This window comes from Cervus canadensis, chromosome 4 (genome assembly GCF_019320065.1).
Source record: "Cervus canadensis isolate Bull #8, Minnesota chromosome 4, ASM1932006v1, whole genome shotgun sequence".
Taxonomy (NCBI): Eukaryota; Metazoa; Chordata; class Mammalia; order Artiodactyla; family Cervidae; genus Cervus; species Cervus canadensis.
In genome coordinates, this window is record NC_057389.1 from 50214348 (window position 1) to 50237637 (window position 23290).

The window sequence follows — 23290 nt, forward strand, 5'->3', positions numbered from 1 at the left end:
TTATAAACTCCTGCAACACCTTGAATATTCCCTGGCACAAAATGAGTACTCAATAAATATGTAATGAGTTGAATTGATTAAACAGACTGCTTCTCTTTTGTCACTCCAGAGAGTTCTCCCCACTTAGCTAAGGAAGAGTGGACTTGGCTCAGATATTGTCTCCTCTGCATTTGAATTATTTTAAGACAACAAACAGAACTGGCCTCTGGATTAGAAAAAAGAAGATGAATAGGCTAATTCAAGAATTCACAGTCTTTTACAAGGACAAGTTCCAAAGCGGTTTCTTAGACATTATTCAATGTCTTCAAAGGTTAAAAAAAACAACAACAATAAGCAAGCTTGATTTCTGTATCATCAAGTATTCTGGAACTTGGGAAAGAGTACTTAAAGATCTACAGAAACAGTAATATTTCTAACAAAATTGAATCTGCCTTCCCCATGAGTTTTCATTTATGCCTTGTCCTAAGTTAAAGACTTCTCAGGATCCAGATGTAAAAAACACTGGTAAAAATCCAAATGGGAAAATTAATCATCATTATATGATTTAAGATTATATTCTAATTACTATTGAATTTTTAAGTAAGCAGTAGGACTTGATGGCCAATGTCAAAAATTGTATCCATAACAAAAAATAATCCAGCTAATAATATTACATTCTTATTGTATTTTGCTATAAGGGTAATTGCCAAGTTCTACATCCACTGGAATTATTACAATACTATCGACATTTTATAAATCCTATCCAAATCTTGAGTCAGTCATATTTTTTTAATTCTAGAATGAATTTTTGTTTAAAATTAGACTATAAATAATTTATTACAGATAAAATTCTTTACTAGGTAATTAATCTACTAATAATATAATTTTTGCATGGTATTTAACCTCAGAGTTTCTTTGGAAAACCCTCCTAAATTTTGTAGTCAATAAATGTATAGTTTTGAGAATTGTAGTTTAGTCCATCTTGATATACTCTAGTTATTCCTAGAACAAGTTAGTCAATCTTATTGCAAAAGACTGCAATGTATATTTTTGTAGGTATAATTTTATAGCCCCCAAATTCATTCTTTCTGATATGTAATACTAATGATTTTGTAGTGTATTATTCGAGTATTGTATAAAAATATTATACTCATCCTGAATACTTTTTAAAAGAAATAAACAATGTTACAATTCCTAATTACCAGCCCACAATGTTACAATTCCTAATTACCAGCCCACATTAAGAATTATTAAAATAAGTTATTAGTCATCATGTAGTCAATAAGAATAAATTTTTTATATAAGCTCTACTTTAACAATCTTTAAGGAGTCCCTTGGTCTGCAAGGAGATCCAACCTGTCAGTCCTAAAGGAAATCAGTCCTGAATATTCATTGGAAGAACTGATGCTGAAGCTGAAACTCTAATACTATGGCCACCTGATGCGAAGAACTGACTCATTGGAAAAGACCCTGACGCTGGGAAATATTGAAGGTAGGAGGAGAAGGGGACGACAGAGAATGAGATGGTTGGATGGCATTGAGTTGGACATGAGTTTGAGTAAACTCTGGGAGTTGGTTTTGAACAGGGAGGCCTGGTGTGCTGCAGTCCATGGGGTCCCAAAGAGTTGGACACGACTGAGCGACTGAACTAACTGATAAACTTCTATCTGTATCTTAGAGTTTTTAGTGTATTTTTTAAAAATTGTTTATTTATTTTTCTGACTGCACTGGGTCTTTGTGGCTGAGTGGGCTTTTCTCCAGGTGTGGTGAGCGGGGACTGCTCTAGTTGTGGTGTGTGGTCTCACTGCAGTGGCTTCTCTTGTTGCAGAGCAGGGGCTCTAGGCCACTTGAGCTTCGGTAGTTGTGGCACGTGGGCTCGGTATTTGAGGCTCTCGGGCGCTAGAACACAGGCTCAGTAGTTGTGGCATACGGCTTAGGTGCTCCATGGCATGTGGGATCGTCCTGGACCAGGGACAAAACCCGTGTCTCCTGCATTGGCAGAAGGACTCTCAACTGTTGAGCTTCCCACCAGGGAAGCCCAGTGTATTTTTATATAATAAGTTTTACATATTCATGTGATTGTATCTTTGGTTTAGTATACCTTTGGAGACAAATGTCTTAACAGTTTTAGGATTAGAATAGAAGGTAATCTGACTTGGTTTCCCATAATATATTTTCACTTTGGTTATGACTAAGATTGATTAGTAGTTACTAGTTATATACTATATACAGTTCTATCTACAATTAAAAATTTCAGATACCATTAATTCAGCATGTGTTTATTGTATATCTGTTGAATCACAGAAATTGGTGCCAGGCACTGAAGGAAATCAAGTAACAACATTTATAGAAAGTAGTTTTATAACTACTATATAACTATAGAAAGGCAATGGCACCCCACTCCAGTACTCTTGCCTGGAAAATCCCATGGACGGAGGAGCCTGGTAGGCTACAGTTCATGGGGTCGCGAAGAGTCCGACAGGACCGAGTGACTTCACTTTCACTTTTCACTTTTCACTTTCATGCACTGGAGAAGGAAATGACAACCCACTCCAGTATTCTTGCCTGGAGAATCCCAGAGACGGCGGAGCCTGGTGGGCTGCCGTCTATGGGGTCTCACAGAATCAGACACGACTGAAGCGACTTAGCAGCAGCAGCAGTTTTAGTATACTACACTTTGTTTTTTTCCCCCCAACACCACAGATTTTTATTCCCATTTTGTTGAGAAGGGAACAAATAGTTTATGCAGTTCTCCCAAATTCAGTAAGCTAGTGGTGGATGGGTTCTGACTTCAGATCCCACACCTTTCTCAAACATGCCACACTCCACATGAATACTCTGATATTTCTTAACCAGAGATGGAAATTGGGGCTATATAATTCATCTAATTCTCTTTCTACATTTTTCTTCATGTTTCAAAAAAATATCACTATAAAAACTCAAAACATTGAAGGGATCCTGTTTCCTATCAATTCATCTTAATTTCAAAAGAACTGGAAGAATAAAGCATTCTAAGGAACTGCCTAAACAAGGAGTTATTTATTAACAGGAAAAATGAAATGAGACAAAAGCCCTGAGATGTGAAGGCATTGCCAATACACTGATGTTTTCTGAATCTATACGTAAAGTTCTCAATGAAAGAATTATTCATCACTTTTCCATTTTGTTCTCCCATATCTCTTAATATCTGTCATTCATACTCTTGCCTGTCAGCTATTTATGTTGGAGCCAGGATGTTTCCTAGTCTTGTGGAGCCAGCAAATTTCTGTCTGCAATGAAAGGAGCTTCTCTTTTTAGATTATCATTTTTCAGACTACCTTTCTTTGTGCTTTACTTCATTTAGGCTCAAGGGAAAACTGAAATAAATTCATTGTTTTACATACTAAGTCTACATTTCATGTTTGGGGTCCTTGAACCACTCAAATTATGATAACAATATTTCCAATTAGAGTAAAATGGTTGGTTTTTGAACCTGTCTCTAACAGAGATAATGTTGATTGATTCAGAAACCCAGTCTTCTGAAGACACACACCTTCTGTTAGAGTTTGAGTTGTATTTATTCTGCCTTGATGCATGAATTATGATCACCTTTGTTTTAGCAAGAAATCTCTAATGTTACTCTTGCAAGTCTTGGCTTTCTAGGAGAGAGGGGCTTCTGTATATTATCTCTAACTGGTGATTATTTTTTAAAGCAAATAATTAAACTGGAACAGTAGTTCATTTAATAAGAAAAGGTATAAAAATTTTAATTAAAGGATCAGGTTCCAAAAGATAGCAGGCCCTAGGAGAATATGAGAGATTAATATAGGTTAGTGGTTCATTTTCATTTGAAGAAAGAGTAAGAGTAGGTAAGGGATACACAGGGCATTTCAACTCTATTATGTTTTATTGCTTAAAATAGATGTCATTAAACTGTGATGAAAAGTTCACATTTATAAAGTCTAGGTGGGGCATACACAGGCATTTGTTAAAGTACCCTCTGCTTTTCTATAGTTTTGAAGTTTTCATTGAAAAGGAAGGAAGGGAGGGAGGGAGGGAAGGAGGGTGAGAGAAACAAATAATTCATTATTGTTATATTTTTCTCTGGCAAAAAGCAAGAGAGAATTATTTTTATTCTAAATAATCAGAGTAAGATTGTTAAATAATGTAAAACCAATGAGATTAATTTGTAAATGAGCAAAAAAACAGGAAGAGTAACTGGAAAAACAAAATAAAACAAATATAAAATAAAAACAAAATAAGTACCTTTCTTACAACCTTGGACACATATTATGAACATTCTAAAGAGGTTGGACAGGTTTTAAGTGTTGTTTGCTTTTTTTCTGTTTCATCCTTTAACTCGATTTATGTCTGGCCCTTACTTAGAGATTTTCATTGAGGAGATTAAGTTGCACCTGTTAATTTACAATAAGGAAATTAGAGCATTGGAGCTTTCAACATATCTGTTTTATCATCTTAGTCAGCAACTACTTCAACATTTGTCTCCTTCCCACTTAAGGCTAAAGAAACTTCTGTAATTGGGAATGACTTTCAAACATTTGATAACAGTAGTGTCAAAGACAGACGCTTTGTGTATGAAATGGGGAAGGGAACCCCAACAACTCCACACTAGGAAGGTGATTATGTCTTGTCTTATTAACTAATCCTTTGGTGGAAAGGATTTTCCTTGAGGACACTTTATAAGCCCTCATTTCACACCCTGATCGTAATGATTGTTTTTCTCACTCAGCTGTCCAACTGTTGAGATGTTTTGCATGAAATGACAACTTGACTCTGATGAGGAGCCTAATTTCCTTTGTTTTTTTGTTTTTTCGTTTTTGATAATAAATCTTCATAATATAGAGGTAACAGCTTCATTCAATAATTCTCCACCAGCAATTTTCAACATGCTCAATAAATATATTTTGATCTAAGATAACATCCTAGACATGCATTTAAAAAATCATAAGCTTTATAATTATAAAAGGCTAATACACTTATAGAGATTTTGAGATTTTAGGAAATACAGGAATGCTTGATGGAAGAAACTAAAAATTACTCATAATCCTACAACTCAACCTCTATTAATATTTTAATATATATTCTTATAGTTTTCCCCTATACATGTAGATATTCATGAAAGAGCAGGAATTTTTTTCTGTGTACACAATTGGGATTATTAAAATGGCTTTAGCATTGTGCATGTGTTTGAAAAATAGCCTGTTTTTAGGTTTCTAATGAACACTTTGGTCACCAAGTATTGAGCTAAAACTCCTAGTGGCCTGCCAGGAAAATTCTTAGGGTGCAATGGAAGTATATTGAAAATATTAGTCATTTTAAAATATATATATGAAACATTATTATTGTGTCGATTTTCTCCATAAACCCCTGCAAAATTAAACTTGCAGGATGTGGTCAAGTTCATTATTACAAACTCTGTGATATTAAGTGAAAAGTGAAAATGTTAGTCGCTCAGTCATGTCTGACTATTTGCGACCCCACGGATTGTAGCCCTCCAGGCCCCTCTGTCCATGGGATTCTCCAGGCAAGAACACTGGAGTGGGTTGCCATTCCCTTCTCCACGGGATCTTCTTGACCCAGAGATTGAACCCAGGTTTCTTGCATTGCAGGCAGATTCCTTACTGTCTGAGCCACTATTAATGATATATCTAAATATACTCTGAAAAAATGGGGAACTAATGTTTATTGAGCAAATACTGTGTGTCAGGTAGAGTGCTGAATATTTTGCAAAGATTGTCTCATTCATATATGACATTTACAGGGTGAAAATGAGGTATTTAATGTTTGTACCCATAAAGTAGGAAAGAGATAATATAGTTTCAAATTCCTGAGGCTCAAGGAAGGAAAAGACAGAGGGTGGGTTTTGATCAGAGATATTTAAATTCACTGTTGAGTCAAGGTAAACTGCCTTAAGTTCTCTATTTTCTCCTTGTTTTGAGTATGGAGGCACAGCCTTAGTGACTATTAAAATTCTGTCTTCTGTTGGGTAGATTTTTGCTTTATAAGACTGGAGTGCATGACATATATACACCACCACGTGTAAATAGATAGCTAGTGGGAAGCAGCTGTATAGCACAGGGAGCTCAGCTTCATGCTCTGTGACGACCTAGAGGGGTGGGATGAAGTGGGGGAGGGAGGCTCAAGAGAGGATATAGGTATGCTTATAGCTGGTTCAGTAGCATGTTGGGCACCTACTGACCTGGGGAGTTCATCTTTTAATGTCCTATCTTTTTGCCTTTTCATACTGTTCATGGGGTTCTCAAGGTAAGAGCACTGAAGTGGTTTACCATTCCCTTCTCCAGCAGACCACATTTTGTCAGAATTCTTCACCATGACCCGTTTGTCTTAGGTGGCCCTACACGGCATAGCTCATAGTTTCATTGAGTTAGACAAGGCTGTAGTCCATGTGATTAGATTGGTTAGTTTTCTGCGATTGTGGTTTCTGTCTGTCTGCCCTCTGATGCCCTCTCTCATTGCCTACCAACTTACTGGGGTTTCTCTGACCTTGGACATGGGCTATCTCCTCACGGCCCTGCCTCTGACCTTGGACGTGGAGTATCTTGTATCAGCCTCTTGCTGCTCCAGTGCCGTGGAACAACACCCACTTGTGGATGTGACTGGTGATGGAAGCAAGGTCCGATGCTGTAAAGAGCAATATTGCATAGGAACCTGGAATCTTAGGTCCATGAATCAAGGCAAATTGGACGTGGTCAAACAGGAGATGGCAAGGGTGAACGTAGACATTTTAGGAATCAGTGAACTAAAATGGATTGGAATGGGTGAATTTAACTCAGATGACCATCATATCTACTGCTGTGGGCAAAAATCCCTTAGAAGAAATGGAGTAGCCATCATAGTCAATAAAAGAATCTGAAATGCAGTATTTGGATGCAATCTCAAAAACAACAGAATGATCTCTCTGTTCGTTTCTAAAGAAGACCATTCAATATCATGGTAATCCAAGTCTATGCCCTGACCAGTAATGCTGAAGAAGCTGAAGTTGAATGGTTCTATGAAGACCTACAAGACCTTGTATAACTATCACCCAAGAAAGATGTTCTTTTCATTATAGGGGACTGGAATGCCAAAGTAGGAAGTCAAGAAACACCTGGAGTAACAGGCAAATTAGGATTTGGAGTACAGAATAAAGCAGGGCAAAGGCTAATAGAGTTTTGCCAAGAGAATGCACTGGTCATGGCAAACACCCTCTTCCAACAACATAAGAGAAGACTCGACACATGGACATCACCAGATGGTCAACACTGAAATCAGATTGATAATATTCTTTGTAGCCAAAGATAGAGTCACTGTACGTAGTCAGCAAAAAAAAAAAAAAAAAGACTGGGAACTGACTGTGGCTCAGATCATGAACTCCTTATTGCCAAATTTAGACTTAAATTAAAGAAAGTGGGAAAACCACTAGACTATTCAGGTATGACTTAATCAAATCCCTTATGATTATACAGTGGAAGTGAGAAATAGATTTAAGGGACTAGATATGATAGACAGAGTGCCTGATGAACTATGGATGGAGGTTCGTGACATTGTACAGGAGTCAGGGATCAAGACTATCCCCAAGGAAAAGAAATGCAAAAAAGCAAAATGGCTGTCTGAGGAGGCCTTACAAATAGCTGTGAAAGGAAGAGAAGCAAAAAACAAAGGAGAAAAGGAAAGGTATACCCATTTGAATGCAGAGTTCCAAAGAATAGCAAGGAGAGATAAGAAAGCCTTCCTCAGTGATCAGTGCAAAGAAATAGAGGAAAACAACAGAATGGGAAAGACTACAGATCTTTTCAAGAAAATTAGACATTCCAAGGGAACACTTCATGCAAAGATGGGCTCAATAAAGGACAGAAATTGTATGGACCTAACAGAAGCAGAAGATATTAAGAAGAGGTGACAAGAATACACAGAAGAACTGTACAAAAAAGATCTTCACGACCCAGATGATCACGATGGTGTGATCACTCACCTGGAGCCAGACATCCTGGAATGTGAAGTCAAGTGGGTCTTAGGAAGCATCACTAAGAACAACGCTACTGGAGGTGATAAAATTCCAGTTGAGCTATTTCAAATCCTAAAAGATGATGTTGTGAAAGTGCTGCACTCAATATACTAACAAATTTGGAAAACTCAGCAGTGGCCACAGGACTGGAAAAGATCAATTTTCATTCCAATCCCAAAGAAAGGCAATGCCAAAGAATGCTCAAACTACTCCACAATTGCACTCATCTCACCCACTAGTAGAGTAATGCTCAAAATTCTCCAAGTCAGGCTTCAGCCATACATGAACCATGAACTTCCAGATGTTCAAGCTGGTTTAGAAAAGGCAGAGGAACCAGAGATCAAATTGCCAATATCTGCTGGATCATCAAAAAGCAAGAGAGTTCCAGAAAAACATCTATTTCTGCTTTATTGACTATGCCAAAGCCTTTGACTGTGTGGATCACAACAAACTGTGGAAAATTCTGAAAGAGATGGGAATACCAGACCACCTGACCTGCCTCCTGAGCAACCTGTATGTAGGTCAGGAAGCAACAGTTAGAACTGGACATGGAACAGACTGGTTCCAAATAGGGAAAGGAGTATGTCAAGGCTGTATACTGTCACCCTGCTTATTTAACTTATATGCAGAGTACATCATGAGAAACACTGGGCTGGATGAAGCACAAGCTGGAATCAAGATTGCCAGGAGAAATATCAGTAACCTCAGATATGCAGATAACACCACCCTTATGGCAGAAAGTGAAGAAGAACTAAAGAACTTCTTGATGAAAGTGAAAGAGGAGAGTGAAAAAGTTGGCTTAAAGCTAACATTCAGAAAACTAAGATCATGGCATCCAGTCCCATTACTTCATGGCAAATAGATGGGGAAACAGTGGCAGACTTTAACTTTGTGGGCTCCAAAATCACTGCAGATCGTGACTGCAGCCATAAAATTAAAAGATGCTTACTCCTTGGAAGGAAAGTTATGACCAACCTCGACAGCATATTAAAAAGCAGAGACATTACTTTGTCAATAAAGGTCTGTCTAGTCAAGGCTATGGTTTTTCCAGTGGTCATGTATGGATGTGAGAGTTTGACTATAAAGAAAGCTGAGCACCGAAGAATTGATGCTTTTGCACTATGGTGTTGGAGAAGACTCTTGAGAGTCCCTGGGTCTGCAAGGAGATCCAACTAGTCCATCCTGAAGGAGATCAGTCCTGAGTGTTCTTTGGAAGGACTGATATTGAAGGTGATACTCCAATACTTTGGCCACCTGATGGGAAGAACTGACTCATTTGAAAAGATCCCAATGCTGGAAAAGATTGAAGGCAGGAGGAGAAAGGGACGACAGAGAATGAGGTGGTTGGATGGCAACACTGACTCAATGGACATGAGTTTGGGTAAACTCCCGGAGTTGGTGATGGACAGCGAGGCCTGGCGTGCTGTGGTCCATGGGGTCACAATGATTTGGACACGACTGAGCGACTGAACTGAACTGAACTGATAGCTGGTTCATTTCGTTGTTTGGCAGAAACTACCATAACGTTGTAAAGCAATTATACTCCATTTAAAAAATTTGATAACACCATCACAAGTTTAGCAAAAAAGAGAAAAATATGCATAACCTAAACACAACTGTTAAAGTTTTTGTTTATCCCTTGTTAATAGTCAACATATTTAATAGTCATAAACAAGACATATGACTAATTTTACATCCTGCTTCTTCACTTAACCTGCCATTGTTCACATTTTCCCATATTTGTTGAGAGTTTATGACTTTTTAAATTGCAGTATAGTATATTTATGGTATTATATTAGTTTCAGGTGTTCAACATAGTGATTCAAAATTTTTATATATTACACTTCATTTGTGGTTATTATAAAATATTGCCTATATTCCCCATGCTGTCCAAATATGCTGGGCTGTGCTTAGTCACTGTGTTGGACTCTGTGATCCCATGGACTGTATCCCACCAGGCTCCTCTGTCCATGGAATTCTCCAGGCAAGAATACTGGAGTGGGTTGCCACGCCCTCCTCCAGGGGATCTTCCCAGGGATCAAACCCAGGTTTCCTGCATTGCAGGCAGATTCTTTACCAGCTGAGCCACTGGGGAAGCCGGTCCAATATATCCTCATAGTTTGTTTCATACATAGCAGTTTGCATCTCTTAACCCCCATCCCTATCTTATCCTACCACATGTTTATAAAATGCTCCCTTCCCAAGACAAAACAAACAAAAAAGACTGCAGTGCAGTTTATTTCACATAAAAGATGTCCTAGGCAATGCTATATCCGGATTGCTCCACGCATGCCATTGCTTACCATCCAGGAGTCTCTGCCTTCTGCTGATCTATAGGTAATAGAAGATGCCGCCAGAATACATTTCCCTGAAGTTATAATCAGATACCCTATGGGCTCACTTCACAGGTCATCTCAATGCAAACTGGCAAGTCATTTACTGCAGTTACAGAAAATGCAAAACTGATCAGGTATGTGACAAATGGAAAGCTCCATTTTGTTGCTTGGTTATAGAAATAGCTTACTGTTTGTATGTGGTTTTGGATAACTTTTTCACCAGGAAGTGACTTAAGGTGGCCACAGACATAATGGTTCTCTTATGTTTGTGATTGCCCTAAGTAATGTCTCCTCTACCTCTCTAGGGAGAGATGTGACAAAATCACCATGTGTTGGTGGGGCTGTGTCCTTTGTTAGCTTGACACTGGTAGGATGTTTCTTTATGTGAATGTTTGTCCTTATTAAAATTTACCTCTGCCCCAAAACAGTTGGATATTGTTTAGAAATTATTAGAATAATTTTCTTTGTTAACATCTCACTTTTAGTCTTTCCTTTTATTCTCCCTTTGGGTCCTTACATCAGAACTCTGTTGTGGGGTGTTTTTTAAGAGCACAGGCTCTGAGTTAGTTGGTGGAGGATCTGAATTCTAGCTTGAAGTGCTAGGTGTGATACTTTGGGCAAGAAACTTAACTTGTCCAGGCCTTGTTTTCTCCACCGGTCAAATGAGAATAATCACACCAAATTTAAGGGATTGTTATGAAGGTTAAGGCCATGCATGTGGAGTTCTCAGCACAATGTCTTACTCAAAGAATGAAGTCCTTAATAATCCTGTTAAGTGGGTGAGGCAAATATGAAGAAGAAAGACATCTAGAAGTTAAGTAAGATGCTTGGTCAGAGGCCACATAGTTGCAGAACTGGAGTCAGATCAGCCATTCCCGTTTCAGTCTTCATTTTAGGACTGCTTGGCTTTCTTAATTAAACACATATGTGTATACGCAGCTGTTGACTCTTAAAGGTGATGTCTCGTCAACAAAGGTAATTATGGAGCATGTACATTGCAACAGTCATAGTGGTCAGGCAATGTAACTCTAACGATGGAGCCTATCTACACCCACACATGGAAACACAGGCAAGCCTGGTCTACGTCCAGAATGTGCTCCTCTCAAAGGAAACCTTGAACTCTTGGCACATATTTTGCTTCCAGTTACCATTTGTCCAGTTACCAGTTGTCCAGTTACCAGTTGTCATAGCTTGGGCACTTAAAAGCCTCAGCTTCTCACTAGTAAAATAATGGCACTTGACTCACTTTGCCATTAAGATTAATCAAGACACAATGGAAATCCTTAGCACCGAACTTGGCACAGAATTCCTAATACATGTTAGCTGGTATCTTTATTGTTGCCGCTGCTGATGGTGAAGGTACCGGTGGTGTTTATAGAAAGTCAGAGAGGGAAGACTTCAAGTCTTTCCTGGCTGGCCAATTAAAAAACTGGCTATCTTACTTTCTTCATAGTTCTTGGTACTATCTGACCTATTCTTTCTTACTGTCTTTTCCCTGCCACTAGACTTGTGTTCCACCAGGGAAGGAACCTGGGAAAATGCTGGACACATAGCAAGAGTCCTCCTAACAGTCTGAAGATGAATTAATGAAAGGAGGAGAGATGAAAGCAATGGGAAAGGAGAGGAAGGTAACCTAGAGGAGCAAAGAGGGAGGGAATGGCCTGTTTTATGGATATTTCACATGAATTTCTTTTTTCAATATACATTTCTTTAAAAAAAATTTATTTATGTTTGGCTGTGCTGGGTCTTCATTGCTGTGTGCAGGCTTTCTCTAGCTGCAGTGCATGGGTTTCACATTGTGGTGGCTTCTCTTTTTGCAGAGCACAGCCTCTAGGGCGCACAGCCTTCAGCAGTTACAGTAGATAGGCTTAGTTGCCCTGCAGCATGTGGAATCTTCCTGGACCAGAGATCAAACCCGTGACCCCTGCACTGGCAGATAGATTCTTAACCACTGGGCCACCAGGGAAGTCCCTCACATAAATTTCTGAGTCCAACATCACCAGCGTTTGTTAAAAAGGAGCAGCTGCCCAAAGGAAGTTAGTAATTTTGATGGAGCACAGACAGTCTTTAAGGGCCTTTCTCCTCATCGTGGAGTAAGTATAACTGGTGTCAACGTACTTGTCTTTGACTTAAGTTTATGTCAACTTCTATCCTTCAAACTGCCAAGGCTGTTACATGCCTGCCACCGAGATCCCATTTCCCACAATCCCAGTTCAGTTCAGACACTCAGTCGTGTCCGACTCTTTGTGACCCCATGAATCGCCCCCCACAATCCCAATTTCCCCCCAAATTGATGTTCAGAGTTTCAGTTCATGAACTTCAGTGTAGATGCCTTTAAAGATCATGTCTATGCACACAAAGAAACCTTCCAAATGCTTATGGGCATTAAATGAATTAATACCTATATGGGAAACAATTACATTAATGAGTGTCACACAGCAACTGTACCCTACTGTTGTTTTTAATATTATCATCATCATCCATTCATTCAAAAGAGATTTACGGAGCACCTTAAGTGCCAACAGATGCTCTCGACTCAAGATATTCAAAGGTAGACTAAACAGATCAAATATCTGCCTTCATGGAGATTATGATGTAGTGGAGAATGAAGTTGGGCAGGCCAGTGAATGACTGAGCTACCCAGATGGGTGGTTGCAGTCTATACTCTCACTGGGGACAGGCCCTCATCTGCCTTGTTTAACACTGTCTCTCCAGTACCTTCTGAAGAGCAGAGTGGGCATGCAGTTCATGTTCGATGAATAAGTAACTGCAAGAGTGAATTTCCAACAAGGGGTCCAGTTGAAGGTGGGCATTACAGGTTTGGAGATTAGGCAGGGTGTGCACATACGGTGTGAGCTCTGAGCATGTGAACTCTGTGTTCACGGGGCAGTCTGGCATACAGTATATGTGGGTGGACATGGGAAGAGGCTGCGGATGTGAGAGCGTGCATATGCATGAGTAATACCTGTATGTGTGTCTGCTAATACACAGACACAATGGTTCTCAATTTTGAGGTAAATCTGGACTTGTGTGTGGGGCCAAGTGTAGGGTTCTGACCTCAGGAAGTGAGGTATCAGCCAGGAAGTTGTCTGATGAGGACAAAGTATTACGAGTGCTTTGCCAGTCTTGTCTGACCAGTAGTGTAATTGTGTGTGATGCAAATCAAGGGTGGATAGAGACTTCCCTGGTGGACCAGTGGTTAAGACTCTGGGCTTCCACTGCAGGGGGCCTGGGCTCCATCCCTAATCAGGGGAACTAAGGTCCCTCATGGCTGGAGGTTCGACCAAAAAACAAACAAACAAAAAACCCCTGACACCTTAAGAAAAAAAAAAATAGATGTGGTTTTCATCTTTTACCTATTTAGGTAAGCACATAGTAGAAAACCAGACAATTCAAACCAAAACTATACTTCAAAAAAATCTTTTGAGTGACTTCCTTGATGGTCCAGTGATTGAGCTTCTACCTTCCAATGCAGTGGGTGCCGGTTTGATCTGTGGTCTGGGAACTAAGATCCCACATGCCAGCAAGTCATGGCCAAAAGTAAATAAACAAATTAAGGGTGGATAAAAAGCAAAATCTAGGGTGAAATATATGAAGTAAGAATAGGTTGAAGTGGGACTTCCCTAGTGGTCCAGTGGTTAAGACTTCCCCTTCCAATGCAGGGGGTGTGGTTGGATGCCTGGTTGGGGAGCGGTCCACATCAAAAAAAAATTAAAAGAATAAGTTGAAGTGTGTAAGTCTGTTACAGGTTTCTTGTGATTGTCAATAAGATGATCTGTCTGTAGAGCTCTGTAAGCCAATAATTTAGGAGTTCATTATGTGAGGGTGCAGGTTTGTGAGGCAGATTCTAGAACCGGGAGCAATTGTGAGACAATCTAAGATTAGGATGAGACAGAGTCTGGGATTATGGGTAAACAAAGTCTGAGATTGTGAGTCTGGTAAATCTGCGTTTGTGTGTGTGTGTTTAGCTGTAACTCAGGAGGAACTTAGAGTTTATATCAACCCACCTGAACCAACAAAGTTTCCTTACCTGAGTGGGGCAGAGACTTGTGTTTGGGAGGCCAGCTTGGGAGTGAGTGTGGGTAAAACAGGGCTTGTGCTCACATGTGAGTGAAGCGAGCTCTTGAGTGTCAACCTGGGGGTTGTTGGGCGAGCTGGAAGCCTGCCTGTGTGTGTGCGCGCGCGCGCCAAGTTGGATTTCTCCTTTGGATGGGCGGCGGGGACGCGTGATCGCAGGAGGCCACGTTAGGGTCCCGGCGCGCAGGAGGTGCGGCCGGCTGGGCGGGCGAGGCGGGCGAGCGGAACACGCCGCCGCTCCGGCCCAAGCGCTGCGCTCGCTGGCTCGGGGCTCGCAGGGGACTGGCAGGAACCGGAGCAGCACTGCCGCCTCTGGCGCGAAGGCTCAGGCGCCTCCTCCCGCCCCAGTCACTGTGGCTCGGCGCACGCTGCCGGCTGCTGCCCTTTCCGCCTTTGGGGAAGAGAACCCGCCGACCGCTGTCGCGATCCAACCATGGCCTCGGGCCGCAGAGGCTGGGACAGCTCCCATGAAGACGATCTGCCTGTGTACCTGGCCAGGCCCGGCACCACCGACCAGGTCCCGCGGCAGAAGTACGGCGGCATGTTCTGCAACGTGGAGGGCGCCTTCGAGAGCAAGACGCTGGATTTCGATGCCCTGAGCGTGGGGCAGCGCGGCGCGAAGACTCCCCGGAGCAGCCAGGGCAGCGTCCGAGGCTCGGGGAGTCGACCTGGCGCCGAGGGGGATACCCCGCACCGGGGCCAAGGCCGGGAGGAGAGCCGGGAGCCCGCGCCCGCGTCGCCCGCGCCAGCTGGGGTGGAGATCCGGAGCGCCACCGGCAAGGAGGTTTTGCAAAACCTCGGCCCCAAGGACAAGGTAAGGGGGCCCGGGTTTTCTCTCCGCCTGTCCTCGCTCCCTTTCCAGCCCCGGGGCGCCCTGGCCCGGGCACAACTTTCTCTCGTTCACTTTGCGGGGGGGATGGAGGACTAGGGGGAGGAAAGGGGCACCCTCCGCCGAGTGCATCGAGACCTTCCAGCCCGAATCTGGATTATTCACGCGTGTCCCCACTGTAGCATCTTTGTGCGCGCGGGACACGGGGTGCGTGGGTCCCCTCCCCTCCCTGCCGCATCCCCGGGCCGTCGGTTCTGAGTGGGTGTGTCAGCCCGGCCAGTGCAGGAAGGCTGAGTGACTTCTAGCCCTTCTCTCGGTCTGAGTACCCGCCAGCACAATTGTCTTCTTGATCTCCCTTCTGACTCTAGATTAAATCTCAACCCAGGTCACCAGGGCAGAGGGCAAACTGGTCCCGGGAAAACGGGGTCATCTCCATAGTACCCGGATGAAAGTACAGGCTGGGCGGTTTCCCCTCTCACTCTTCCAACATCAGCTCTGCTCCTGAAACTTTTCAGCGTGGAGCTAGCAGACTAAACACCCGAAGCCCCTTGCTTCTCTTCTGCCCTAGGTCGACATTTCACATCTGTGTTTGTTAAGTGTATATTTGTGTAGGTGACTTGGCGCGAGGCTGGGGAGCCAGCTGTCTGGGGAAGAGTGGTATTGTATTTTTGAAAATAGGCAAGAGTATTAAGGGCGCATATTAAACTAGTACAGCTGCAAGTTCCCTACTGCTCTTCCATGTGCCAAAGCCAGTTTTTTCTGTGTATTTTTCAGAAACTCATGTCACACTGAGCTTAAGATATGGCACTTAAGATGTGGCACCGAAACTCAGCTTGCCCTCATTTATTTCATAAAAAATCAGGACCATAGTTCAGAAAACTCAGGGCCTGGGCGGGAGGGATTGGAGTATTCAGGAGTTCAAACTGACCCTTTTGAGTTGGGGAACAATAGTAATCAGATACCTCACCCTTGTCTAGATAATGGCTGCAAAATCCAGCCTGCATATATTATACTGGACTAATACGGTTATGAATCATAACCTGAAATGGAAATGTTTGCCTCAGAGCAATTAAAGTTAATGCTAACCGAAGTTTTAGATGTTTTTCCATTAAAATGCAGCGAGCCAGTGAAAGGAGAGAACTTCTCTGTGCTGCTTGATTTTTGGAAGTTTAAAAAAATATATACTAAGTTTTAAGAATTGATAACAGGAAAGAAAGTACCAAAATGAGTATGGTTTTAAGGTGCCTTTGGGGAACAACGTCATTGTGTCTTAGAATCACTCATTTAGTTTGTGATTTTCACATCATCCTTAGAATATGGGATTCCTCTAGGCCCCACTCAAATACCCTTTTAGGAAAAGCTTCTGATCTTTTGGGAAGGGTTTGGCTAATTTGAAACTGAAGAATGGCCCTAGGGAAAGATTATTGCCTCTTTTCAGGTCTGACTTTGATCAGTATTGAAATGTCCCCTTCCTGATTCAAAGGGATGGGAGAGGTGATGGAAAAGGTCGGTAACAATTGCTATGAGTCAGTGCTATTCCCTTTGCTGGAATACCCCTGATGTAAGCCAGATAATATGCCTGGTTTGCAGGATTTAAGAATGGTAACTAGAGAAAGGGGAAATGTTCCTCTTTTAAACCCAACATGTCTTTCTTTTTCTTTCTTTTTGCAAACCCTGTACTTTTGGCTCTTAATTGAAAAATAATAATACAACCAGGATTTGTAGTGCTACATGCTTATTTCTAAGTTCAGGCTTGCTGTCAGCTTTATCCAGACCATGTTATTATCTCTAATTTAGTTGAATCACACTGATCGAAGAGACATCAGAGGTTATCTACTTCTGAACTTATTTCCTCAAGGATGAAGATAGGGTGTTTGGATTTATCTTTGTGGCTTGAATGCCTGGCACGTTGGAGGTGCTGGATAAAAGTTTGATAAAACCCCCTTAATGAAGCCATCCTTTTCGCTATGTAGGTACAAAATCATCGTCTGGTCTCTGTTTAAATACTGCCATTTTCAGGGAGCTCACTTCTTCACATGAAGCAATTTTGGAGGATTTTACATTAAAAAAAAAAAGTCCAAGTCTACCTACTTTAGTTTCTACAAACTATTCTTAGTTCTGGGAATATTAAGAATAACAATGTTTCCTTATGGTGAGATATTTTAATGAGTTTAAGCATGTAGTCTTGTGTATCTGTCAGAAAAGCTGAGATAATGCCGGTAACAAACAGTCCTCAAATCCCAGTGGCTTAATCGAACAATAATGGTTTGGTTTTTGCTCCTGCTACTTGTCTATCATGGATCTGCAGGACAGCTGTTAATCATTGCCCTTCAAGGACCTAGACTGATGGAGGTTCCATGTCCTCACATTCAAGGTAGGAAAAGCATATGGTAAATTGCTCATAGACTCTTAAACTCCCACACTAAAGTCATGTATATGACTTATGGCCATATTTCTTGGGCCAGAGGAAATCATCAGTTCATGTTCAGCTTCAAAAAAAATTGAGAAAGTTAACAGTCTTGCTAGGATTCTGTAAAATGGAGATTAGAAATATTTGGGAAATGGCTTTAATCTCTCTCCCAGATCTGGGGGTGGATTAGTGGGATGAAAACTGGCTCAACCATTATAAATTATTTGGCCATAGATGTGTAACTTATTCTCCGTGCCTCAGTTTTCCTCTTTTGCAAAATGCAGATAACAGTGACTACTTTGCATATGGTGCTCAATACATGTTAATTATTACTACCCTTTGCTTTTACTGCCTTTTATACATCTTAGGGCAATTATCACATTCTCCCTAAAATTCTCCTTTTTAGCCTTATTATTCCTAGTTTCTTCAGCTCTCCCTTCTATGAGCCTTTCACCACTTGGATTTCCTTTTCAGATTATATTATTAATATATTTTATAAATATTCTTTCAAAAATCTAGTGCCCACAACTGAACACAGTGTTCTGCATGGGATATGGCCATGCCCAAGTGCATTAGGCTAGTTACTTTCCCTGATTTATATACAACTTATGATTCTATAGTAAAGATTACATGTAATAATTCAATAATCCATGTCCTACTGTTTTCTCCATAGTAAATTCTGTCATTCAGGCCTTCAGAAACTTTTCTACATAAGCTAGGATGTTGTTTTTCACTTGCTAAGTCATATCCAACTCTTTGTGACCCCATGGACTACAGCATTCCAGGTTCCTCTGTCCTATTATCTCCTGGAGTTTGCTCAGATACATGTCATTGAGTCAGTGATTCTATCCATCCATCTCATCCTCTGTCATCCCCTTCTCCTCCTGCCTTCAATCTTTCCCAGCATGAGAGTGTTTTCCAATGAGTCAACTCTTCGCATCTAGTGACCAACCTGTTGGAGCTTCAGCTTCAGCATCAGTCCTTCCAATGAATATTCAGGGTTGATTTCCTTTAGGATTGATTGGTTTGATCTCCTTGAAGTCCAGGGTACTCTCAAGAGTCTTCTCCAGCCCAAGATTCGGAAGCATAATCTCTTTGGAGCTCAGCCTTCTTTATGGTCCAACTCTCACATCCGTACATGATTACTGGAAAAACCATAGCTTTGACTATATGAATCTTTGTCAGCAAAGTGATATCTCTTCTTTTTAATAATGCAGTCTAGGTATGTCATAGCTTTCCTTCCAAGGAGTAAGTGTCCTTTAATTTCATGGCTGTAGTCACTATTCACAGTGATTTTGGAGCCCAAGAAAAGAAAATTTGTCATTGCTTCTACTTTCCCTCCTTCTATTTGCCATGAAGTGATGGGACTGGATGCCATGATCTTAGTTTTTTGAATGTTGAGTTTCAAGCCAAGTTTTTCACTGTCCTCTTTCACCCTCATCAAGAGGCTCTTTAGTTTCTCTTTACTTTCTGCCATTAGAGTAGTATTATCTGCCTGTCTGAAGTTGTTGATATTTCTCCCAGCAATCTTGATTCCAGCTTGTGATTCATCCAGTCAGGCATTTGTCATGATATACTCTGCATAAAAGTTAAATAAGCAGGGTGTCACTGTACAGCCTTGATGTACTATTTTCCCAATTTTGAATCAGTTCATTATTCTATGTACAGTTCTAACTGTTGCTTCTTAAAGCCAGGATATCTGCATACTATGTTGCTACAGTTGAACTTAAAACCAAAAGGAAAGAAAAACCCTTTAACTGTAGGATTTTAATTCCCCCCCATAATATTCATCACAACTTTAGCTTATTTTTCTACTATCAGGGTAATTTTGAAGCTTAATTCTATAATAAAATATTTTATTCCAGATGTGGACTGTCTATAGATTTGATAATATCTCTTTTTGAACATTTTCTATGTGCCTGACATAGATAGTGGGAAGATCTGCCCTTGCCCTACATTATGGTTACATGTCAAGAACAGACAGACAGACAGACAGACACACACACACACCCCACACACAGATCTTCCCACTACATGCACCTTAAAAACCATCTACATCTCCCTGTCAGCACATTATTCAGTATGCTTGGAGCTCAGTTGCTCAGTCTTTGAGAACAGTCTTTGCTGCAAAATCCTTATTCTTGCAAGTTAATTCTGAAGCTATCAAAAGAGTTTTTTAAAAATATCATGATAAAATTAAAATATGCTTTATCTCTAGCATATGTAGTTATTAATTCCCACCTGAAGGAAATCAGTTTGGTTAATAAATGAATATCTTATGAAAGGATTAAGTAACAAAAGTGTTTTTCCAGAATAAAATGTAAAAAATGTCACTGAATTATCCTCCAAATGCCGAGTTTCAGGTTTGAGATATCCCTGGGTGTTTCTCTTGTGATTCTGGACCTATTTGTAAACATTTTGTTAAATTGCATGTTTACATTTTTCTCATGCTAGGCATTCATATTGCCAAAATCCTCCACACAACTTTTTGTTTATAATTTCTGACAGTATATAAAAAGGCAATTCTAAGTGAAAAGTAAATATTTTTTCACCATTTGTCGAGATGGTTTCCACATATGCAGAATTTTCTCTAGCAGTGAAGAAATTACTAAAGGGAGGAGAATTATGATATATGGTCTGCCAAGAGCAAATGATTCCGCAAAGACTGTCATCCGTAAAAACAAAGTAATGACATTATGATTACATAGGTCTGTTGATAACTCCCTTTTGGGAACTGGGGGTCCTTTCTAGTTCCCAGCTTCTCACATGGGCCACTTTTGTGCAAAATGTTTCCTTATGAATTCAGCAGGGCTTTTGGTTCTAGGAGGAGAGAATTTTGAAACAAATGAGATGTGCCTCTTACCTTTTACCATTTGCCTTTTTTTTTTTTTAATCCTGGGTGATGGTTTTCAAAATGATTCAGAGAAACTGAAGTCTTTGTCCTTACCCTCCACAAAGGAAGACAGCTGGCAATAGAATTCTAGGTCTCTCTGGTCATTCCACATCCAGACTCTGTAGTGTAAAGGCATTTTATAGGGCTGCTCTGACAAACTAAAGTATGCACTCAGGCTGGGGAAAAAAGCTCTTACCTGGCCCTCAGGCCACACTTGAATTTGAGAGCATATTTACTTAGCCAAACCTGGAAGTGTTTGAAACCATTCAAAACTTTAGTTTAGTTTGACAGTAGGCATTTGAGGAACATAAAAACTGTGCCTTCTAAGTAATGCTATGATTGGCAGAGTTCCCTCAAAGTAATGATCCCTGGAGACAGGGTTTTGCTGACCATGCTTGTTAGTAATGTTTTAGAAGACCAGAGGACTGTCTATGATGCTTTTCTGTTAGTGATTTCTATAGCTGATTCTCTCAATGATTAGTTTCCACTGAGCATTATCCCTGCAAATAATGTTCCTGTGAGACAGCGGGTAAAGCTCCCTAGGAAGAGGATGTCTGGCTGAGAAGAGTGCCATCCTTGAGTGCAAGTTCAGCCCTCCTGTTGCAGGACGAGGGAGAAGGTCCATTTGGGTGTGTAGGCACATTTTAAAAATTAAACTTTTAGGAAAATGTTAAAATTTATCTCACATGATATTTCAAAAAATAGTTCAACTCCATCAAAATCAGTGAAATGGGGCAGAAAAAAAAAAGACAACTGGGTAAAGCATTACCTTCCTTTAACCATTCGTTTTCTTTAGCTATACAGTTTAGGTAAGTTGTTAAACTTGCTTCCCCGGTGGCTCAGACAGTGAAGTATCTGCTTGCAATGCAGGAGACCTAGGTTTGAGTCCTGGGTCAGGAAGATCCCCTGGAGAAGGGCATGGCAACCCACTCCAGTATTCTTGCCTGTAGAATCCCATGGACAGAGGAGCCTGGTGGGCTACAGTCCATGGGATCAGAGTCAGACATGACTGAGTGACTAACAGTTAGGTAAGTTACCTCACTTTTCTGAGTTTTAGTTTCGTCCTTGCTAAAATAAAGGGGCTGGACCAGATGATCTATAACCTTTTCTGATTGTGTATCTTTATGCAGAAAATTTTAGAGCATGCTCTCTTTCTGTATATATATATACATTATATATACATATATGTGTACACAGATATGCATATATAAATTACACATATATATTATATATAAATATATTAATATCTTGTGGCATTATTAAATTTAAAACTGCATATATATGTTATTGTTGTTGTTTAGTCACTAAGTCGTGTCCAACTCTTCTGTGACCCCGTGGATTGTAGCCCACCAGGCTTCTCTGTCCATGGGATTTCCCAGGCAAGAATACTGGAGTGGATTACCATTCCCTTCTTGAGGGGATCTTCCCAACCCAGGGGCTGAACTCGTGTCTCATGCTTGGCAGGCCATGCATATATGTAAATTACATATACAAATAATGTATTAATATCTTATGACATTATTAAATACAAAGAAAAAGTACAAACTAAAAAGGAGATATTGTCAGAGATACAAGTATATCCTGATATTTTTTTCTGGTAGCTTGTCTTGCCCACCCAGTTGGGTGAGTGCCTGTAAGTCCGTGATCTTTGGAACAATGCTGTAGCAGTCAGTGGTTCTAATATTATAGTCGTTAGTGAATTGATTGTCAGCCTGAGTTCTTCAGGGACATATCCTCTTTTATGGACTAGTAACTAGAGAAAAATTCACAACCCTTGAAGGTTTGTGATGAGGCTGCAGGCCAGGTGCTGGTTAGTGCTCAGTGTACTTTATAAATGTATGTGTGGGGTTGGGCCGGTGGGATATGGATAACAAGGGTCACCATAAATATAATGAGAAGTCCCCAGATCTCCCTTTGTGCATTAATTTTCTGTTTTCTCATTGATTCAAAAACATTTACTAAGTACTAGTTATGTAGGTGCACAATCAAAAGCTAGTATTGGAGGAATAAAGATGAATGAAATAGATAAACATTAGGAAAACATAAACGCCTTTCATCAGAATCTCCCAGAAAAAACTGCCATTAACAGGAGTGTACTTTCTCCACTTCAAAATATAAGTGAGAACATGCAGCATTATCTGTTTTTAAGCAATTTTTTTTTACCACTTTTTGAAGCATTTATTAAACTTTATTTCTGAGAGTAAGTTTAGGTTCATAGCAAAATTGGGTGGAAAATACAGAGATTTCCCATATTTCTCCTGCATAACCTCCTCCATTCTTGCATAACCACCTCCATTAGCAGCATCAGAGTTTGTTGCAATTGAGAATCTATTGACACATTCTCATCACTTGAAGTCCATGGTTTACATTAGGGTTCACTCTTGGTGTTGTGCATCCTCTGGATTTTGACAAATGTATAATGACATGTTTCCATAATTATTGTATCATGTATTTTCACTGCCCTAAAAATCCTTTGTGCTGTATATATTTATCTGTCTCTTTCCACTAACTCCTGGCAACTATATTTTAAAAAAACTGTTTCTATAGTTTTGCCTTTTCCAGAATGTCATACAGTTGGAATCATATAATATCCAAACTTTTTGGGTTGTTTTTTCTTTTATCAGTAATATGGATTTGAATTTCCTCCACGTCTTTTCATTTTAGCACTGACTATTCCATTGTCTAGATTTACTACAGTTTACTTATCCATTCACTTACTGAAGGACATCTTGGTTGTGTCCAAGTTTTGGCAGTTAGGATT

General features: G+C 40.4%; 1 protein-coding gene across 1 annotated transcript in view; it reads left to right on the forward strand.

The window, feature by feature from the left end:
• The first annotated feature begins 14545 nt into the window (after positions 1-14545).
• DPYSL3 (dihydropyrimidinase like 3) overlaps positions 14546-23290 on the forward strand; it is a 117351-nt gene continuing 108606 nt past the window's right edge. The window contains exon 1 of the mRNA XM_043465066.1: positions 14546-15211. Coding sequence (XP_043321001.1) covers positions 14831-15211 — 381 coding nt within the window. The 5' untranslated portion in view covers positions 14546-14830. The remainder of the gene's footprint in view (positions 15212-23290) is intronic.